This window comes from Cardiocondyla obscurior, linkage group LG11 (genome assembly GCF_019399895.1).
Source record: "Cardiocondyla obscurior isolate alpha-2009 linkage group LG11, Cobs3.1, whole genome shotgun sequence".
In the NCBI taxonomy this organism is placed as follows: domain Eukaryota; kingdom Metazoa; phylum Arthropoda; class Insecta; order Hymenoptera; family Formicidae; genus Cardiocondyla; species Cardiocondyla obscurior.
The window spans coordinates 5,065,081-5,088,569 of record NC_091874.1 but is presented as its reverse complement, the minus strand read 5'-3'; the positions used below and the strand labels follow the sequence as shown (position 1 = coordinate 5,088,569).

The 23,489-nt window shown below is 40.4% G+C and overlaps 1 protein-coding gene across 2 annotated transcripts in view; it reads left to right on the top strand.

Annotated features, from left to right (window-relative positions):
* The window catches only part of LOC139106620 (furin-like protease 1), a 162,097-nt gene that overhangs the window by 5,032 nt on the left and 133,576 nt on the right, over window positions 1–23,489 (top strand). For both annotated transcript variants that reach the window (XM_070663531.1, XM_070663530.1), the window contains exon 2: window positions 986–2,858. In XM_070663531.1, the coding sequence (XP_070519632.1) occupies window positions 2,619–2,858 (240 nt within the window). In that variant the 5' untranslated portion in view covers window positions 986–2,618. The remainder of the gene's footprint in view (window positions 1–985; window positions 2,859–23,489) is intronic.

Here is a 23,489-nt window from a genome sequence, read left to right as displayed (position 1 = left end):
TTTAGAAAATAAAAATACAAGTAGATTTTGAGACATTCGTATATAAAACGAGATTTAATATTAATTTTCGCTAAATTAATTAACTTTTTTTCTGGAATTCGATCACCGTGACGATAGTAATCGTGCTAAATGCGCTCGAAACGTAAAACTTTCTGTTTCGGATTTGATGCTCGCAATTGATGAATAGTATCATGAATTACGTAGCGTGACGAGAGTTGCATAAGAGCTTGGCACGAATCACGACGTTTAATTCGACGGCATGCTAGTGACGGGCCTCATCGAAAATCATGCAATAACGCTGCACTTGCTTCCGATTGCGATTTCGTTTCAATCGCCGTTGCAATTGTTAAATTAACTCTAATCCATAACGAAAAATCAGGTCACGTTATGTGGCGAATGCAATCTCACCGAGATAAAACTATTTCATCATTCCGTAATTACCGTAAACCGACGTGCCGGGCTTTCACCGGAGCCTAAATCCTTTTTTTTTTCGGTAAAAGAATGCTGACTGGGCCGAACGTTTCTCAAACGTGACGTTAGTACAAAGCGGCAGTCCTTGGCGATGTGACGCATCGTTAACGGCGAGGACTGAATATTACGAAATGTTAAAAGATGCACATAGATAATGCTTTCAGGTGCATATTTCCAGTTTTGCCCGTGCGTCAAGTATTTGCGTGTGTCTATTTTAAACTATTAAACCTTTTTTCGAAACTAATTTTCCCGAAGTTCTCTTGACGTTTAAAGTTGATACCAAAATTTATCAATCGAACCTGCGACCAGCTCAGATTTTTATCGAACGAATAAATGTATGTCGCATCGTATATACCTGAATTTGCCTCGAGATAAATTGTCGTGATACTTTAAGTATTCTGTAATTAAACCGTGATTTTTTTTTAACGCGCGCAAACGCAAGTATTCGAAAGCAATTAAAAATTGTTTAACGGCAGCTTTAACTGATCGATTTTTTCCTTAATATCATTTACAGCCCGGGACCAGTTTCAAAGCAAAGAGGAATCCCCGTTTGAATCAGTCAGGACCTTGGCGGTGCACCTATCCGTTCGTCTCCTGTGGCGCGCCCAAGGGAACGATGCGGTGCTCGATGACGTGATCGACCTCTCGGTCAGCTACGCGCCGTGACCTCGTTCGAGTGGTTGGCCATTCACTTCTTCGCGACCGAGCGTCGTGTTGCACCGAACTCGAAGGGCACGGAACAAAATCGAGTTTTTTTTTTCGAGAGAGAGATAGAGAGAGAAAAAAAAAAGAGAAGTTTCATGAAGTTGGACGTCCCTCGAGGCATCGACTTGTTGACGTGCTCGAAAAGAGAGGACGTGCGAGAGGATGTCAAGATCACGAAGGCGTCTTTTTAACGGTGGATCGTACCCTCGGTAGGACGAAAGAGGACCGATCGCGACGCGGAACTCGGACCGAATGCCTTGCTGACATCCAAAGAAAAGGACGCGAGAGGAGGAATTCCGGAGATATGACAGACGCGTGAAGAACGAAACGACGTCGCGCAAAGTTATTGAGACGCGTCGGTGAAAAAATTCGCGCCGGCAAAGTGGGTACACAGCTCGTCCGTCGTCGTTCGAGAAGACAGTAGGGAAAAGAAGTGGGCGAAATACAAGACACTCGGCACGTCATCTTCATTCATTTCAAGCTGGAGAAGTGAGGATAAGGCAATATGAGAGGCGCGAGAGTTTGCAGACAAAAATCAGGACGGGGATCGGAACGAACGTAAAGTCTTCGCGTCAAGCGGCCAGGACAGTTTGAAGGAACTAAAATAGGTAAAGATTACCGCGAAGAAGAACGATGACAGGTGTCCGGTCCTCTTGAGAGACCTAGCGTATCTCGGCGCGAGACGAGGTCGCGTTGGATGTCGCGTGAAGATCCGCGAATCGAGAAGGCCGTCCGCGATCGCCGCAGTGGTCGCGCACGACGGCGAACATCCGCGTTTGCGACCGCGAGACCGTCATCGCGAGAATCATTCCGTTTTCCCCACTCGCCGACGGCCACATGACTTGACGACTACCTCGTTCTTCTCCCGCTGCTGCTCCTGCCCGTTGACCGAAGGCGGCGGCGGCGGTGGCGGCAACGACGTCACGGCGACGTCGACGTGGACGGTTGCGACGGCGAGGAGTCAACGGCTGACAACGCGGCGTGGTGGAGGCTCGGTACTTAAGACGAGTGACACGCACCGCCGGCGTTTCAGTCGTTCGCAGGCGGTTGGCCCGCAGGTGCGAGACGTGGGTGCCCCCGAGACGCGCGTGTGTGAGTGTGCATGTGAGTGATCGTGTTTTCCCGGATCGTCGTCCGCGCGAGCACGTGGGCAGTTCTGCTGAAAGCAGCCTCCGCGCGGAGAGGACACAAAAGGGTCGGCCGAGAAGAATCGCAGCGGGGAGCAAGGGGAAAGAAGGGAAAAGAGAGAAAAAAAGAACAAGGAAGGCTGTACGTAAAGGTGGTCCTGTTACAGACTGTGGATTCCTCCTCGTTTTCGCTTCGACAAGCGTGGTGCGTCGTGACAATCGTGGTGCTACCGTTGTGCTGCCCTGGCAAACGGTGGAAACAGTGGCGACGGTGGCGGTGGTGCTGGTGTTGGATACACGTATATATATTAGTGGATGATAACTGTGGCCCGCGGGGGTGGCGAAACTGGAGCAGCCGGTGGCGATCGTCGTCGTCGGCGCAGCGGAGGAGCTATCATGTGCACGCGGCGGATTTTCGGACTGGCGGTTGTGGCCCTGCTGACTCTCGGCGGTCAAGCACGTGCGTACACCAACCAGTGGGCGGCACACGTCGACGGAGGCGAGAAAGCAGCCAGGAGAGTTGCGGAGGACTATGGATTTCGCTATCTGGGCAAGGTCAGTATCACGCTATCCAGCAATTGCAACCGGGGATTTTCTTTTTTTCCTGTTTTTTTTCTGATTTTTTTTTCTTTTTTTTTTTAATAATCGCGATCGTGCACTTATGAACGGAAAATTTCCTCTTTGCACGAAGCGAACATACTTTTACATTTTCGCCTGAAAGGAATATCTGCCGACACAGCTGTTTTTCCGCGATAATAATTAATCGGTATCATTTAATTAATCGACTGTGATAAAACGGGACGGTTATCGGGCGAAATTATTGACGAATAATAACTATTATTGAAACAAAATTAACTGATCCAAATACGCATCGGCTTACGTAACGCGTTTTTGCTTTCCTTCAGACCGCAATTTAACGGTGCGATATTTAAATTTAATTAAAAGAGACAAGTGTTGGGTGTTTGTTAATTGAACCGTCAAAGATCGATACGTCGCGTAAGATACGCGACGAAGCGAACGAGAATGATATCATCGCGAAGGTGAATTATACAATACGCTTGAGATGAGGCACGATGAGATTTAATGATACGTTCTTCCACGCAACAAACAATCTACGCCATTTAACTCCGACGGTTTGATCAGTATATGTATAGCATTCGCGTTAAAATTCTAAGTTTGTTCACTCGACATTATCAGCTGCAGTAAGTTTGAATGCAAATTCGGGTTGGAGAATTCTATTCTCGTGTAGAATAATTCGCCATTGTGGTGACGAAAACCACTTTGACTTTAATTAAATTCTATTTCATCATTCGTTCGCAAAGTTAAGAAGTGCAGAGATCGCTCGCGGTACGCACACGCGCGTATATCGATCTCTCGGATAAATTGAATATGCGAATTAATATTTAAAGAAGATATGTTACGGCGAGAGATATTTAAATATGCAATTAACGATCCGCAAAAAAAACACCGAGCTTGTTCACCGATATTAATTTTATTTTCAATAAAAATTATTTTAAAGGGAAATTTAATCCTCATCGAAGGATATTTTAAAAGGCTTTGTAATCTTCAATATTTTGATATTTTTATCTTGAAATTGAGAGACGCGCGGGGGCTTATTCCTTTTGCCTCGGCAACATGCCGAACTTCAAAGGCAACTTTTCTACTATATGATAACGTTTGAAATCGAAATTGGCACTGAGTTCGATTCAATACATTTCCGACCGATAGATCTCATGCGGGATGTGACGTGATACCTATATATCTTATTCCGAGTTAAACAGCGCAAACTTTTAAATTAAATCTTCATGGACGTCCATCATCTTATTTAGCTTACAATTAGTTTCGCCGATATGACTCTTGTTTCCACAAACGCATTTTCATTAATGCATCAGAAAGCTGAATCTTATTTTATCCGCATATTTTAAAAAGAATAAATCAATACGTCGATTTCAAAACGTACGTAAAATTCGTTGCCGTATATTCTATGCAATTCTTCTGTAATCACAATGGTAAAAATTCTCTGCGTTTATACGCTGTTTTATAACGTACCCCTCCTCTTTTTTTCTTTTTATTTTTTATTAGTCACGAAACGTGCTATATTATCAGAAGAATCTATATAGAACATTTTATTGATTCGCAATGTAATCATCTACGGATTGAAATTTGTTCGGTAAATTATGTAACTCTATATTTATTTAACACGGTATTTTTAGATCTTTCGATTTACATCGTCTTGTAAGACGAACATGATCTCATTTTAACACTTAATCAAATATCAGTATACACGCAGAAGACATGTGATGATTTCGCCTTTGTTTACTTTATGATATTCCTATTTTGCACGCGCGTGTGCGCGCGTAAGTAAGTATGTATCAAAGTATTATGAGAATAAGAACATAAAACTACATTGATACAAGATTAAAATGTTAATCGGAGTCTCTGTTCGTTAAACAATTATATTTGACGTGCGCCGATTTTTAAAAATATTTTTAAAAGGAATCGGAATAATTAATTTGCATATTATGGAATCTATAGCAGTCGGAATTAAAGTCGATCGCAAGGAGCTTCCGCATTTCGAGAAAATACAACTCGTTCCATTTGTATTATTACTTATCGAGTTAGATAACGATCCAATCGCCGTTGTAATCAATTCTCCTCAAGAAACGGTCGATCGCTGACGCAAGTCTCGATGACGTGCGGCTGTTTCAGTGACCGTGAAGGCCACAATGTAGACTCCGTTGTCGCAGTTGTTACAGACGGAAATTAACCTCCGCGACAATCTCCTTTCTGCCTAAATAGCTCACGACGGAAAATCGAACTACGCTATCTTCGGTTTCCACGTCAATTCTCGTTAAATCGGGGTACAATCGGTGAACTCTAATTTGGAAGGCATATATACCGCGCGATCGAAATATCGCAAATCCAGCGATTGAATTGGAAATATTTCAAAGAATTCGTTAGCTTTAATTATCGCGATGTTTATCAAATGAGAATTACAGCATACACGTACATTAATATTTTATTGAAGCTTACCGGTGATATCTGAAACTTTATATCTCGACGATTGACTTCGCTGGCTCTCTTGCGCAGCCGGCTTTCCTAACTAATAATTCAAACAGCCGCGTCTCATATTTTATTCTCACTTGCAATTGTGCAAGCGGCGGAAGCATGACAAAGCACGGTTTGTAATTACGCGCGTACTGATACTGACGATTTTTAAGATCGAGTAACAACAGGATGTTGCAGCTAAGGGGAGATAAGCGTGCGTACACGTATACATTTCGCCAACGCGAAAACTCCATCGTTCGGATAACCCCGTGAAAAATTTGCGCCATTTAAATGGCACGTCCGATCGCGCGGTCTTTTCATTTTTCTTATTTTTATTGGGAAAAAAAAAAAATTGTTTTTTCTCCTGTTAAACTAACACGCGAATAGCCTGCCACTGCATCGATAAACGATGCTCATGCGTAAACCGTGCTCTCGCAAAATACTGTCGTAACATAAAATCGCGCTCGAAACTGTAAATGCGATAAACAGAATTTTAAAACGAGAATTCACGGAATTACGAAATTTTAGCCGTATTAATCTCTCTTGCGGAATATGGGAACCCACGGGTTTTCCGTGCATGTCAGCTGTTCCGTTACGCGCTGAAGTGGCCTCAAATGTTTACCGATTTAATTTCGCAAACGGCTACAATCACTTGCGAAACGTCGAATGATCGCGACTGTACGTTTATGAACGTCTCGTTAATAAAACGAACACACAGGCAGAGCGGCCGCTGGTTCTGGCTTGACACATCGATCTCTCGTTGTTTTTCGCGTACTTTGTAATTTTCCGCGAAGTTTATACGCGCTGAATATTTTTCAAGATAAAAACGGCAATGTGTATTGCTGATTATGCAAAATGTGTATTAAATATCCATAAACAAAACGATTCACGAAAACAGGAAATGTCGCAGAAGTAATGAACACCAATGTTTGCGTTATTCAATTCGTGCACCTGCTTCGTTTAACTAATGAATGTTATTGTTTATCGCAAAATGTTTCTTAAATTTAATAAGCTTCTACTTGACACGCGTTTATCCGCATTGTCGTTCATGTATTTTTTTATCTTGATTTGTAACTATATTGAGTGCATACAGATAACGAGGTTTACATGGCCTTTATATTTCTGCGAAATATAATTTTGTGTATACTTCGATAGATTAATCTTATTTTTTAACACTTCGATAAGTTCTTTCTATGTTGAAGTTCCCCGTAATTATTCTTATCTATCAACTGCAAGATCAGTTCTTGAAGAAGTTACGACACTGTGCCTTATCAAGCAGTTAGGTTTGCTTTGATGTACATTGCATGTGTCGTCGAACGTTAAATGAGTTTCGCGATCGCTAAGATAATCGTTAAAAACCGAAAATACTCTTTAAATACATAAGTAACACGAAGCGATGGTAACGTCAAATGTTTAATTAATTTAATGCTAATTGGCCGATGAAAGGTAAATTTTGTTGAATCTGTTAAAGACTATTCTTGGCAGCAAAGTTTCTTCCTCGCGCAAAGAAAACTTTCTTTCGTTTCTTTTTTTTTTCTTTCTTTCTTTTTTTTTCGCAGTGAGATTGAATAATATTGATACTTTTTTTCCTCAATATTAAAAAATTTTTAAATATTGATATTTTATTTCACACGTGAGATATTAAACCCCGACGGCTGAGCGGAAGAAATTTATATTTTTTAAATCGTAACATTTCTATCACATATATGTAATTAAATTAATTAATTGATATTGATAAAATTTTTCATCCATTTATCGCGAGTATTAATCTCGGAGAGCCGAGCCGACGGGACATTATTAATATTTCATTAAATTGAAATATCTCTGTTACGTAATGTGATGATTTAGCGCTGAAAGAGTTTCATTCATCGCGCGTCGCAGCCAGGTTTTATCTTCCACTTTAATACGGCACCGTATTTGGCCCGATAGACGGGCGCTGCACACATCAATTTTCGTGCAAACGTGATAGCCGAAATTCGGGCGGGCAGTAACTACCCGGGACTTTAAAACTAGTTAAAACTTGTCCAACCTGGGCAAGAAATACGAGCCGTTAAACGGAGTCGCCTGTTCAGACTACGACCGCGAATACCTCTGGCTATACGTACGCTCATTTTGTCCGGTAAATGTGTTATAGGCCGTTATTAATTTATCGCTATTATAACGGGGCTCGATCGGAACAGCTGTACGACGGGGTCGCTATTATAGTGCCTTCCTCACCCCAGATTTTAACTATAAACCGACGTTGTTCACTTTAACAGCGGCACGCATTGTCTTAAAATCTACGAGCGGAGTTTATTAGCTTTAAAATGCGTTCGAGCTGGCTTGAGAACCCAAGTGGAACTCGTCGGCGAGATTAGATCTGACCGTGAAGACACCTGAAAGTGTCACGTCTTGTTGTCGACAATTGATAGTAATCTCGAAAATTGCGAGATCACGTTATTCATTTATAAACAAAAGAAAGTTTGCGCTTAAAAATTATTAATCCTTACATTTTGATGCAACAAAGTCGCATTTATCTTTATTGATACTTGTCGCTGATTAAACTTTGACGTTTCTGATTTTATTCCCTTCTGCTGTTTCGTTATCTATATATTTAATTGCGTCACGAGTATGGAGTAAACAATATTGATATCGATTACAAAAATTATCAGCACATCCAACAAGGAATATCCGAAAGCTAATCCGCGAGCATTTAAACAGGAAAATCTCTATTGCAGAAGGAGACGTGGCCGTATAAAAATAACGACAATACAGGCGGTAATTTTTCGCGTTGCGTCATTGTAAAGAAGTTACCGCAGATGACAAACTCTTCAAGTTCGTTTAAGCACGTCGAGCACGTCATCTATTTTCCCGCCGGCTTTTCCTCTTAAACAATGTCATCTCGCGATTATTATATTCTCGTGCGGAATCTCGATCGCGCTCGGTAGGCCAATCACACACCCTTTATCGATCATTGTCGATGGAACGTGGAGCGGTTCTCAGCACCCTGACACAATGGCCATCGCCTTTGGAAGTTCGAGCGTTGCCGCACTTAAAGCTACGCGCATTTCCGACCGACGTCGAAGTGCACCGGTCGTTGCAGCGGATGTATTCTACGCGTGTGTGTGTGTCTGTGTGTCAAATGCTAGAGTTAGTCGCCTCGAATGACAAGTTGGAGAGTCACGTCAAAAATTAATCTTAATTAAAGCAAAATAGAATATTTGGTATAACATATATAATATATTTTGATAATTATCGACATTAATTATCCATTACAAATTTATTCGATACATATAATTAATCTAGTAATTAATACAAAATACATTTTGACGATATATGTATAAACGCGTTATCTAAAATTTTAATTTAAAAAGTACCGAATAAATTCATTCAAAATCTGAGCAATATCGAACAAAGACGTAAGATAATAGAACTCCACCGGCGACTAACAGTACCAAATCGATCTGTCCCGACTATCTCATCCTACGTGTGTGATGGTGTTTGACATTGATACATCAGGGCGCAGTATCAATTGTGCTTAACGTTGCGGCACAGCCTTGCACTTGCAAGTAATTTTGCAATTGAGAATCATGCGGCCCGCGCGTGAGGGCGATGAATCGCTCGTATCGGATCCGGTATAGTTGCGCGTGCAGATTCTCCGTGGGATACATTACGCTCGGATTACTGTGTACCTTTCGATGTTTCGATTTACACCCCCGCGATATTGACTGTTGACAGTGCGGCATCATTTCTGCGATGAGTACGGGCTCGCGTAAATTGCATCCTCCGCCCGCGACGTAGTTTTCCAATATCGCAAATATACATCGATATCAACGTGAAAGGAAAAGGAAATGGATTCTAAGCGCGTCATCGATGTTGCATACAAGAGAAAATGAGATTCTACAGAAGCGGATCTTCATTTCTCTTCCGAGCTGATATTGCAATTGACGTTTGAATCAGTAATGAACCGACAGAAAAAAAAACGAGACAGTTACATCTACTTCAGCGGCAACTTAGAAAACGAAAAAGAGAGAGACTGTGATTACTGACGACCATATAGTGTCTCTTTTATTATTATTATTTTATTTTTTTTTTTTTACTTTTTCTTTATATATTTAGTTAATACCTGCACCATAGTCCTAACTCTCGTCGTTATTTTAAATTTTCCATCGTATTCGTACTCACTGCAGAAATCGATAATTCTATATAACGTAAAAAAAAAAAAAAAAAATATTTCCGCCGATGCGTATACATATTAATTGAATCTCGAATTATTTTCGACAACCTAACTAAAGGATGCTGGAAATTCAGAATCAACTCAACTGAACCGAACTGAATTAAAGCTTTTGTTCACTCGTGCCATTTAATTTTCTCTGCATAACGCATTTGTTAAAATCCGTTCGGCAGCCTTCTTAATTGAAAGCGCTTTCAATTCCAGTTGATCTCATCTCCCTTGACGATGATTTTTGTAGAAAATAAATGCACTTGGCCGGACCAGTCTGTCTCGCGTCTGCGAGAGGAGAACCGGAGTAATCAGCCTCATTGATCCGACTCCTCGGTGCAATGACTCTTTCTGCAGTTGCGGCGTGCGCGGGTGCGAGCAAACGTGCGTGCGTGTGCGTGCGCTGAACGCCCAACGTAAAAATCGCGGTCGCAAAATCCAGGCACAAATAAATCTTACGAGATTTTATATAATAGGAACTTCAGCAAGAATATCGCGCGATCGATACAGGAACAATTTTTTCTTCTAAAAACTCCAACCAAATTGAGAAATTCTTTTAAATTGAAAGTATTTAAATGGCTTGTATTCTAGATTCAAATTCGAAGCACTGAATATTGTAAATTATTTGATATGGAATGCCATATCTTTTACTTTTAATTTTCACGCCTAGGCTGGATAACAGGATTATCCAGTTGCACCTTGTCAGGGTTCCGATCAGAAAGAATAAAAATGAGAAGCAATGAAAAACATAAGAATAGGAATTACGGTGGAAAGAAATATTGCTTTCGACTCGTAAAAAGGATGAAGATAGATGAAATTCACGGGGGTATCAAAAAGCTCGTAAGAAATATTCATGAGGGATTTTGCCGCTACTCCGTACCCTTTTTAAGATTATGAACATAAACGCGGCGGAGCGATCTGTTGTAATTAACCAAATTTTTTTTTTCTTTTTTATGCGTGCACGGATGAAACTAATCTTAAAAGAAGAATTGAAATGTTAATTCCCAATTATCTACAGGAATTCATTAAAGACAAATAATGGTAGTACTGTTATATACGCGTAGTATTATTGCGCTCCTTTGTTACCAGTTGCATTCGAACAAACAGGTTGTGTCGTGGCTGCATATCGTCGCATTGTTATTCTTCGGAACGTGATTTTTCCTTGTAAACTATTAACTTGCTTCTTCACGGTTAACGAGTTTTAGGTGTATCAACGATTCTTTATTAAAGAAACAAGAAATACAATATATTCTTTACGAATTGTTCATTCTAAAATAAAAATCCGGATTAATTATTAATTACTATTTTTAAAAGTACTTATATTTGTGTTATTTTTTTATATTTAATTTTAAATATACTTTTGTATTTCTTCTTTTTATTTCTTTACATTTCATCGATTTACATCGTTATTATTGGATTATCTTCAGATCAAAAATGTGAATTAATTTTGAAAATCATTGAAGCAAATATTAGTTGTTCCCAATTGTAATATGTATGTATAGAGAATATATCCGGCGGTAAGAAATACAGTGTGAAGTATTAAATATTTTGTAATATCCAATGTGTTACATTAACCTTCGATACTTGACTTTTGTCCGATATACCGTGGCGTGTTTACATAAGATCACTTTATTATCATCACGACGAGATAGTGGATGAACCGGTCAGTACAGCGGCGTACTATATTTTTTTTCTTTTTTTTTTTTTTACAGCTTGTAAATGATACGAGAAGTTAAATGAGGTTGTTCCTCGTGATACGATTATTTGTCACTATTGTACCAGTGAAATTTGTAGGCTCGTCGAGTGTCAAAAAGTATTTCGATACGTTGTACTTTGCAGATCGACAGTTATATCTACGTGGTCTACGACTATAACGTCAGTAAAATTACTTAACATCGTTATCTTGTGAAAAGCGTCGCTGTGAAAGTCGTTTGTGGGGCAATTACGCAATTTGCGGCTACACGTCGATCGTTCGTCCCGGTTAATATTTCACGGTCATCGTGAATGAATTCCGCCGTATTAATGAATTGTCCGTGAAAGATAGAGAAGAAGGGCGTCATTAATCATTTAAATTGCCTCCCTTTAATCCGCCCGCAGACGCCCGTTCGCGACAAAAGTATAATCGGTCTGAGTTACGAGCGTAATGCATTCCGCCACGAGTAATCGTTTGACCTGCCTCATATAATGCATTACGTCATATTTCACGCGTATGTTTCACGTACGTATCATGCGCGGGGTCGTTTCGGATTTCGTAAAGTACTCGTACTCTTCGTGAAAAATTTTAAGCGGGGTTTTTTTTTTTTTTCGTGTCTCCAAACGAGGAAACAAACGGTATTGCAACTGAAAGGTTCATTGACCTGCGAAATGAGATACGAGCGATTCCATCGCACGCATACACGTTCCCTTTATCTATCATTAATAAGCTTACAAAATATTATTAATCACATTATTATAATGGCCGGTATAATATGGTCAATGTTGCAAACAAACCTCACTTTTAAAGCCGAGAGATATATAATTACCGTGCAGTTTTAATAACGATTTACAAACGTGAACGTGGAGAGTATGCAAAATTACACGTGAATATTAAATGTTTACTTTTGAATACTTGATATTTTAGCCATTGGAAAATGCATTATTATATTAACGTATTTAATATCAAATATTAAAAAGACAGGTACCTTTGTTTTTCGAATTAATCCCAAATATTTTGTGTCGGGTGCGGAGGGAAATATTTCCAAGTATTTAGATTGTCGCGGCGCGTTTATAAAACGCTTGATCGATCTTGTATAAATTATATGACGACGATGAGTAAACGCGTATCGTGCCGTCGGATTGAGACATTTCCGAGCCCCGCGGAACAACGAGCGACTTCTTCCCACGGGCTTAATGATCCGTTGATCTGCATAATGCAGACGGTCGGCCGTACGATAGCTCAAAGAGGCCGGAGATAAGCGCGTTTATCGGCAAAACCGAGAGATTCACCTCGGATAGGCGCCTTCAATTACTTGATGCAGGCGTCTTCGACGTGGCGAAATTTCACGGCGGTCTGAAAAGAGCTGCCTTTTATCCCTCTTTTCAGGCTACATTGTGCTCCTCCACCATTCCCCGGCGTCATCACGATACTCATCCCTTTTTCCTTTATCCTGACCCTACACGGCGGTTATGTCGAAATATGCGGCTTAAGGGTAAACCGCGTAATTATTGGATAACGAAAGTAATCGGGACGAGATTTTCTCCTTTCTCTTCTTCATTTCCTTTTTTTTTGTCTTTTTTTTTCTTTTTTTCCCCAAGGATTTAATACTTCTTATGACTCTTATTCTTTCTTACGATAGCTTTAGTTTATGTTATATTTTTAGACGAGCGCTTTTAGAACGGAAAATCAGAAACATTTCCTACAAACATGCGATATTTGTATTGAATTAATCGCGAGTTAAAATTAAATTCTGTTCCTAAATTACGTAGATTAATTTAGTACAGCTTCCCACTTTAAATTTCACTTATTTATTCAAGCTTTTGTTTAAAAAGAAAGAAAAATTGGCAAATGTTTGATCTACTCGTGGCGCAGTGTATTATTTGATTCCTCTTTCTCTTCTCGCGTTACGGTTATTCTCGCGTTTACAGCAGGCGACGGCGTGAGAATCCCTTTCGAGTTATCAGCTTGCGAAATCCTCTTTCCGAATATTTCGCCAGACTGGACGACACCTGTTCTGACTCGTCAGAATAAATCTCGCGTTCGCGTATAGGACGTATTGGCCCCCGCACGATTTTGCTGGCGCACGGCGATCGACCGTGTCACTTCGACGATCATGGTCGAGCTGCTATTTCTGCGCCGCTGCGTTCGGGAGCACACCCGGCAACTGTATTGTTCGACGACAACCGACAAATTTTTATGATACTCCACGATTAATACCTGCCGCTTCGTAAAGCGCGCAAGTCATAAAAAATTGTTTCGTTAACTGCGTTAAAAAGTAATTAAGCTCTCTTTTTTTTTTTATTGTCGTACCTCTTCTATTGCAACGCGAGCATTAATAGCGCATTAAAGCGATATCTGAGAACGCGAACGTGTATACGTGAACGATGCGAATCACAGCGGATTAGCTTTTCTCGCGGGGAATTACAATAATCGCCCTTCGTAGGCCTTCGCCCGCAGATTAGAAGGAATGATTAGGCTTTCCAGAGACATCTGCTACAATCGATAATGCGTGCCGTACCGCACGTACAGCTATTATCTTTGATCTCGGATGAGGATTTAAACCGTATTGATCGAGGCGCAATTAAAATCTAGTTAAATACGCCATTCTAAACGGTTAGAATGGTCCGACGTTGATTGGCACGATTTATGATACAGCTTGTCATAACGCGGAATTGAACGCTTGTGAAATTGCATTCGCGTATTTTCATCCTTTATGCAATCGCGATTTCGTCGAACTGCGCGCGACGACGGCTAATTTAATTAATAACTTTTCGTACGCGAAATTTTTTCGAGGGAATAATTATTTCGCGCTACATCGCAACTAATTAATATCGAGCGCGGACGTTTAATGCGAAATGTTGAACCGGGAACGTCAAACGTTTATTAGCGAGTAAACAGGCAGCGCAAATTGATCAATCTTAATTATCATCATTAAGCGCGCATTACAATTTGGCGATAACGTTTGATATCAATTTTATTGAACCTGCAACATTCGCTTTTCATATAAAGCGATGGAAAGAACCTCTCTCTCTCTTTCTCTCTCAAATGGGATCAAACATTCATGTTTTCGCCCAACTTCTCTTATTTGGACTAATAGCACGAGGACGCACGCGATTCCAGACTAACTATGTAATACGCCGTGGCCGAACGTTCTTTCCCAAACACGAAATGTCGTTGTCGTTGGGACTTGACGCCGCGCATACCCGTTCTCGCGGCACTTGAAGCGGCACCACCACAGCCACTCGGAGCGGTCGCGTAATTATCCGGACTCAGCCCGTTCGCTCGCCACGGTTACGTGCATTCGAGAGATCCCGGCGAGTAGAAATAACAGTGCCGGTTCCCGTAACCGGCACGTAGTAACGTAACTGCGAAAACGGATCCGAAGGACCGTCCCTCGTTAACGTTACGGCCTCGCCGTCGTTCGGAACGAAGCGGCGGCGGCGTCGCGGATCCGTCCAGAAACGGAATGAAATTAGGACCCGATGGCTGGATCGTTGCAGTTTGCACGACGCGGCGCATAATTTACGTCGGGAACAGATCGTTCGTTTTATAGACGGTAACAACTCGCTAACACCGTACTTACTTCCGATTTTATCTGCGATTTATACTTTAATAAAAAAAAAAAAATAATAATAATAAGGGAAAAAGAGGCAGAGCGTGAATACTTGGAGCGGACGTGAGAATTTCTCTGTGCTACTGTACTGCAAGTTTCCGCCGCAGTTTTCGCACGCCGAGTGTGTAATTCAATGTGCACACTCTCGACGCGATGTATTTATAAATGGTACACAAACCTAAAATGAGGAAGACGAAGTGGCGGAGGCGAGAAAGAAAGAGTGAAAGAAAGGATCGGAGGGGCTTTCAGGGAGGATCAGAGCGGGCAAGCAACGACGGAATAATAGTAGAACCATGATGTAAGAATATACCAGGTGTAGCAAAGCGCATTATAGCGGCATGATAAAGGGATCCGTCGTAAATGCACGCGCGACATTCTTCTCGAGCTTTGAAAAATGTTGCGCCGCATTCGCATGACGAATGGTAAAACACTGCGAATCTACCATGCACTTTTCATCTTCCTTTCCTCTCTTAGGGGAATTAATTGCGCGTTTCTGCGTTTTATTAGCGTCAAAAAATTATAAAAGCGCGGAGTCACATTGTTATGAAAATGTACGATGATGTGCAGATTTAATTTGATGATCATATATGGTTGTCGCGGATCGCCGTCGCGTATCAGTGACGAAACACCAGGACCGCGCGAATGATAATACATTTTCTCTCTTTATCTTAGTGCCAGAATTAAATTTTCGAAGTTTGCAGCGCAGGAGACAGAGAGAAAGAGAGAGAGAGATCAGGTGAGACAATATTGAACTTGACTTAGGTGACTTTTAGTAGTCGAGTGAAGTGCGCTTTCGCGATGCGAGATTAATTACATAATCACTTCTACCTAGCGTTCTGAAGTGTATTTAACTGAAGGTGAAAGGCGAAACGTGAAAATAAAATTATTGCGATAAGCGTTAATGCGGTAATGGTGCCGGCGCGCGTTACGCAATTATGCGAAGTTTATATTGCGAAAGGTGGCATCTAATTTCCAACTCTTATCATTTCCACGGCGAGCCCTTATTCTTAAGACGCGATGTAAATTCGACAGGCCGTAACGATAATTTATGCTCGATGTACCGCAAGGAGAAAGCATGGAGATCCGGTAAAATGTGAACGGAAACTGTGGATAGGGAAATTGAACGAGAAAATAATTCATATTAAAACGACGTGAATTCTATCGTAACGAGGGACCTCAATTTCATAATTACACGTGCTTAGTTTTATCGTCGTGCTGTTCCACTTTGGTATCATAAACTATTATGCCTGCCCTCATTAATCTGCCCGACTCCGCTATCTTCTCTCGCAGCCTCTTTATGACTCGCTAAAATTGATACATATCGCAGCATTTGAAAAATTCACTCCTACGTGCGATAAAGTATTCACTCACGTGCAATAAATGAAAATGTCACTCTCTCAGCACTTAACGCATAAGAATTTTAAATTGCGACGGTATATTTTTAACATTTCTGTCTCACAACTTGTTTTTCGCCGGTTTACGCAATTTCGGATTTACATGCGATGATCCTCAGCACCGCGTTTACCACGCATATGCAATACATGAAAAAAAAATTTTTACTCCGTTGGATTCTCGCTATGTTAGCACGCCTCTTGTGTCAAATGCTAATGCAGTTAATACATCAAAGGAAAAAAAGGATCTCTCTCTACTGTTCGCTTTTTTTCTATCATTAGCTGTTGAAACAAAAACGCTGAATATTAATATAAAATATAGTTTATGTTACACGCGGAATATTGATAATATATTTAATACCCGCGGATATTTTTTGTCAAAATCGGTGGTACTCCTTTTTTTTTTTTTAATAATAATAGGTGAGATAATAAATAATTTTCAAATAGTGAGAGAAAAATAACGTTAAATATAACAAATTAGTTTTAAAAGGATTTGTCTTAGTCTTCGATAAAGAATATTTACTTTACTCAAACGCGACTGTTACTGAACACCTCGTTAAAGACGGTGTCGCGGGTATCGAGCCGTTCGTGCTCGTGTCTGGACCATCTAGACATTCTAAGCGCATTTGCAACGAGATCGTGAGAGAAGCGACCGTTGGAGCGAAAAAGGTGGCAGAAACGTGGACGAGCGTGACAGAAATAGTGAAGTCAGGACGCGAATAGGCAACGAGGACGGTGAGTGTACAGAGACGCGAGTATATCGCTGTGAAAGCGAGATGAACGGAGAGAGAAATAGACGCAGTCTAGTGCAGGTGTTGAGCTTTTGACGAGACACATTCAAGATGTGCGCGACGTTTATAAAATTAAGTTAATTTAGATAGATCGAGCTTGAGTATCTTTTTTATTTTTTTTTTTGTATTTTCTTTAGCTTTTATTCTCTTTCGGCTTTTTTTCCCTTCGAATAAATCTACTTTGCTCTCTCGGTTACTATCTTTTCCTTCCTCGCCGGGACCCGCCGAAACCTATCTTTACCCCTTTCGCTGTCATGATCAGTGTGACACGCGTGTCTATCAGGTACAACGTGCGTCATCAATTTCGCAATTTCACGAGCGAGTGTGCGAGCATTGTTCAGATCGCGTACTGAACCCTATCACGAAACTGTTATATGTTGAACCCCGGTAAGGTTTACGTTTCCCGATAAAGTAATTGTGGGGAGCCTGTTGTGTTAACGCTAGAAGCGTCGTGCGGTCGTTTCCATTAGCGAATAAACTTGCTGTGTAGCTCGAAGGGATTTTGTGCTGTTTTGACTTCCGTTCCTGGCTTTTACGTCTTCCACTTTTAGCAGTAACAAGAACCACAGGATAGTCCGTCAGCGCAATATAAACAAGCGGGTGTGATGATTCTTTTCGTATTCGAAAAATTTAGTTTCAATTTTTGACCCCCCTAATTTTTATACTTTATTACCAGCGGCAAGATTTTCCATCTAACAGCTTTCGCAAATTAACGCGTCGAGTATCAGAATTCTTGTAAAATTTTATTTAAACTTCCGCTGCTTTTAACTTTATATACCTACTTATTAAAAGTTTTTATCTTTAATCTTTCAGTATTAATTTGATACATCGTTGAATTTTGCTCAATAATAGAAAAAATAGTATTTTAACGCGATCATTCTTATTTACAATCGAAATGATTCAGAATGAAGGGGTTATTCCGCCTTGAAAATCTGCTGTAGCGAAGAATGGTATTTTTCGGATGGGTGGAGGATCCTATTTCGCGCTTTTCCTCTGAGAATCACTCGAAGGAATGACCAGAAACAGAGATGTCGCGAAATAAAAACCTTGTCGCATGTCGTACGACGAAATTGCAATAGTGATCGGCTTCAATGGATTACTTTGGGTTTTCCTCCCGGAGATCGAAGAGTACAATACTTCGGTAAAAGTAAATTTTCTTTTGCGAATTAATAATAAAATAAATTTTATCTCAAAAGATATTACGCGAATTTTTATTCTTATTTTATTAAACCTACGATTATATTTTTTTAAAAACTGTAAAATTATCCGTAACGATTTTAAATGAACATTGCAAGAGCGTCGGAAAATTCAAGAGTTCTTTCATTTCAAATCTTTCCGCCTTTATGAGTAAGAATGGTCATGCGGCGGTATAAAGATATATCGACGGTGATAAATCCCAATGAAATTTTTGAGCCTTGGCCTGCTCGTGCCCAGGTGTCCAATGGCTGTTTTCGCGCGATCTACGACACAAATTCCCCTTGAATCTGAATCCGGTCCCGGCGCAAATCGGCAATTCTATTTCGACTTTGCGCGATAACTCTCTCTTTCTTTCTTTCTCGTGGAAAATCCGAGACTAAGGCACGAACCGGAATTATAGCGATCTTAGCCGGTGATGTAGCACAGGTTTAATGTGTTCGGAAAGAATTATCTTATGGCGGCGCAAATCGCGTGGCACGTAAGAATACGAAGAGCACAGTCATACGTGCTCGGCAAGATTCTCAGGCATTATCTCACGAAAACGAATTCTTCCTGGATGCTCATTCACCAAAATTTATGACATAGAACTGTCCTCGAAAGACGCAGTCATTATTTTTGTCATTTTTCATAGGAAATTATCACTGAATAGAAATATATGTATATATTTTTTTTTTATTATAAAAAAATGTAATTTAAATCGTAAAATATCAGGACGATGCATAGATGATACTTTATATACTTTATATTTTAATCAATTGAATATATTTTTATGAAAATAAATTTTATGATTTTAATTTTAACCTGAATATTTATTAAAATAGAGCTTATCAGCAATCGATCTTAGACATCAAATATAATACTTTTCGAAATGGTTCGCGCAAATATTACTTTTGCTTTTTTTATATTGAGTCGTAATCTTTAATTTAACGCGCTGTTAATAACAACGCAAGACAAATGTGCTTGGGAAAGACGTTACAGTCGCGCGATGGAATGCGAAATATCTGCGAAAATTACGGTGGTGACTCGTGATTCGCACGTGCACCTACGGGTATACGGTGGCTCGCAGAATGGTATTTTTCGTGCGCGAATACAGAGATCCTATTTCGCGCGCTTGCCACCGAGGCGTGACTTGTTTGCAGAAAAGTTGGAAATATAACGACAAAGTTATCACACGCTACGGTAGAACTTCTAATGAATCTGGGGAAGAACCACTCGCACACTCGGACGGAATTGCCTTCCTCTTAACAATCCAGCCGCGCTGGATAACAAGGCGGCATATTAGAATGTAAATTTACACGGAAGTTTTTGTGCCTATAATTTATGAGCGAGCAATTTTCGGCGGAATTCCGGAAGGGAATAAATTATTGCTAATAGCTCGAGAGTACTTTATTTGGAACGATTTACTATTCGATAAAGATCTCGATAAAGAGGATTCATGAAGAGTTACTGAAGGAAACGATAAGGGTTAAATAGTGCTTGTCAAAGATTTTTTTGACAACGATATCACGTAAATTATCAATTGATGATTGTCAATTAAAAATATAATCAAAATTTAATTACTCTGAATTTCGTTATTTGATCGATATACACGGCTTTTATTCTGCCTAAACAACGTGACCATTACGTCAAGTGGCTTCGTACGGCAAGAGTTATGGTACGATGTCCGACAATTAGATCGAGCTTGCCCCGGGCGTTCTTGTTGGCGTGTCCAGGGGGAACGATCGAGAAGATCTACACCCGCGACCGAGAATGCGTGATCTGTGTTAGAACGCATCGATTCGATACTCTCGCGGCCCGACGTATTTTTTGTGCTCGTTAGAAAATCCAGGAACAGTCGTTAATAGTGAAATACTTGCTTTTACTCGATTGCACTCACAGTGTCGCGTTTATTCGAATACTCTCGATAAATTATTACGCTCGCCCGGATACGTTTGAATTAGTAGCAAATCCGATAACGGCTGCTTACTTTCCTCCGTTTCTCCTTAAAGACGCAATTGTCGGTGCGACGGCACTTTCCGACCGAGCGAATTTTTCGGGCAATTATATTTATCAGTATCAACCATATACCCGGCGCATATTTACGCTACCAGTGCTTTAATTTTCACGAAAGAGCTTTCACAATGCGCGTGAAATACGCGAGAAGTCGATTTCTCGGCTGTCGTAACAATTATTTCCGAGCAAAGGATATATATTTCTCGTCTCTAGCACACCGCAGAATCGTTTCCCTAGACGCGAGAAAAGGATCAGATAAAAATTTTTGAAAGCTCTGCAAGGAAAATATGTTTTAAGAGTCGGATTCGAGAAAAATTTCCGCCCGTCTCCGGGCACGCGAGAAATTCCGGAATGTAAGGAATAAGGATGGAGATGTACGCCCGTGAATAAGGTTATCTGGGCAGAATGATGCCTTCCGTATTGCATCGAGAAATCGCGTGTTACATTTTATGGCAGAATCTGAGCTGAATGAGAAATACGCAGGATGGAGGCCGCGAGGCAAGCTTCCGAAAAACGGCGGACGGAATCCAAATGTTTATAGATGCCGCGGAATTGCACGCTACTTTGCCTCGTTCTCGGCTTGCATTAAGGTTTTGTCACGCTGTTTTATTTTGTATTAGGGGATTGTTGCTAATTATCATTATATTTCGCGGGATTATTTTGCACCTGCACGTGCGGCTAGAAAAATGACCTCGTAGTGCACACCGCGTATAGATATGTCTACCCCAGCGTTGCAATCTCGTTTTTCACACTTTTTCTTTATCTTATTCATTTCCATTTCTATGTTTGTATGCGAAATTTCCTTTGGAGAAAAATAAAGAGGATCTGGTTGCGCGAAAGTCCGTTTCTCGCGTAAAATTTCTTGCTGATCGTTTTTGCTCTCGCGGAGCATCGGGCGATTCTGGCCGGTGTGTGAGACGGGAATGTTGAGAGCGAAAGAATAAAAAATATTTAAAAAAAAAAATATAAAAAAAATAGGAAAATAAGAAACAGAAGAGAGAAAGATGAATGTTCTTGGTTCGTGCACCAAGACATTCAATCTAACCCACTCACGCGACATGAATCTGGAAACGTTACATCCGCGAGCAAGACGTCTTGCGTTTCGATACGCGCGTTACACTTTACGAGCATCTACGAGCGCCCGCGAGAATGCCTGCATGCGGATGGTGCACGCTGCGATCTGGTGAGCAACGGGATATTACAGACGCGTCTCCAGAGAGAAATGGAAAGGCGCGTCGGTTACACGAAATAATACGCGGTCTGCGTCTAGAACGCATCTTGCCAGTGTGTTCAGTAGTGTGATTTGTATATGTAGGATTTCACGGTGGGATGTAATAAACGTATTGCCGAAACAAGCACTGAATTGCCAGAGGACAAAGAGAAAGAGAAAGAGAGAGAGAGTGAGATCCCGACCTATGCAAGATACGCTGGCTGCAACCAATGATTTCGTCTAATTATAGATCGCACGGACGCGCTTGAAAATACACGGCGACACATTTTTGAAGGAAGGCTGCTATTTCCGTTTATTGCCAATAGTGGAACAGTTGATGCTATCAACTGTTACTTTTTTTTTATGACTTTTTTTACGAAGCGATATTTGTTTTTCGATCTACCTATCATTGTACCAGTTTGAAAACATGTCGTAAAACATGAAATAAAAGCAATATCTGTCTGTTTCATGCAGTAATATACGGAATAAATTGAAAATAGTATAATATTTCTTAATTTTTTACGAAAATACTTCGAACGAGTGTGCAACTTCTCGCGATGGATTTTCTTTAATAAAAAATTTTAATAAGAAATCATAAACGAAATAAAGAAAGGATTATTTTAGCCCTGAGAATAAATTACTTTTATCATTTTTGTAGCCTCGCGATAGTTTTGAGATATCGTTGTCATTAGAGAACGTGTCAGAAGTTGTACAAGTACCAAGATATGCGGCGTCTTTTCTCAATTCGACTCGCGCGAGTACCGGGGAGAGTTTATGGAACTAACGGCGGAGAGAACGAGGGCGAAAGAGCGCTCGTTCTTGGATGAGGTGTGTGATTTGCGCTGGAATGCATCGATAGGTCTTCCGGATACCATTGAGAAGAATGATATTTTCTGCGCGCCAGTCGGCGAATCGTATTTCGTTCGAAAATCGTCAGGAAACGTTTGGGGACCAGCGTCGCGCGTGCTAAACGATTACTTTGCCGTGATTTATGGACCGAGGGCAACAATCGGCGGGCTTTTCTTAAATATTTCGGCTACCAGAGAGACGCGTAATATGGAATGTTCGTAACTTAGTGTGTACGCAATCATTACAAACAATAAATATATACGAAAAATAAGTAAATACATTAAATAATAATTAATAAAAAAATTAATAATATTCCGATAATCACATTTCCTTTTTTATATACAAAACTAAATTAATACCGAAAAAATAATACGAAAAATATTTTCTTGTATCTCGATTCGTCGAGCATGATTTTAACCTGTACTGAACAATAAATCATACAAATAAATTTTAAATGGCGATTTTATTCCTGCGAGAATAGTTATCGGTGTCTCGTATTGAAAACCTTGAACGACATAAAATACATTTACGTTTCCGCTCCAATTGCGGTATACATTGCCGTGATTTAGTGGAGGAGAGGAACAAATCCTTTAACGAGGCGAAAGGAAGCCGGTGTACCTCACGAGAGGAAACGTCTTGCATTGATACGAGTATTATTCGCAGTGCAATGGCAGATTTGATTCGTATCAACGACAGGAGTCTTTAGGATTTACTCGCGTTTGCAGTATCTGGGTGTCCTCGTGAATAAATGATGACGAGTCGTACGTCTCAAAGGGTCGATGTACTCTGCGTCGCTACGTACCGATTGTATGCAGCATGTAACGAGGTCACCAAACTTCGATATCATAGCAGACTTACAGTATAGCGCGGAATAACAATATAGCCCAGTTTTATCGAGCGTATTGTGCAACATCGAATAACAAAATGTGAATTACGTATAACAATTTGAGCCTGAAATATGGCACGGCTTAATAATACATTGCAGGCCGCATTCAGATTTTTGGTTTTAAACGAACTCACGAAATTATTCGTGCAATTTTATCACGCGTTATTTTTTTTATCGATGCACCGGCAAATCATTATAATATTAAGATTTACATATAATTCTTGTCTTGACAGAATTTTACAAGTTTATAATTATGCGTATATAATAAAAAAAAAAAAAAAAAAAATTTTTTTTATCACGTAAAGTAATGAG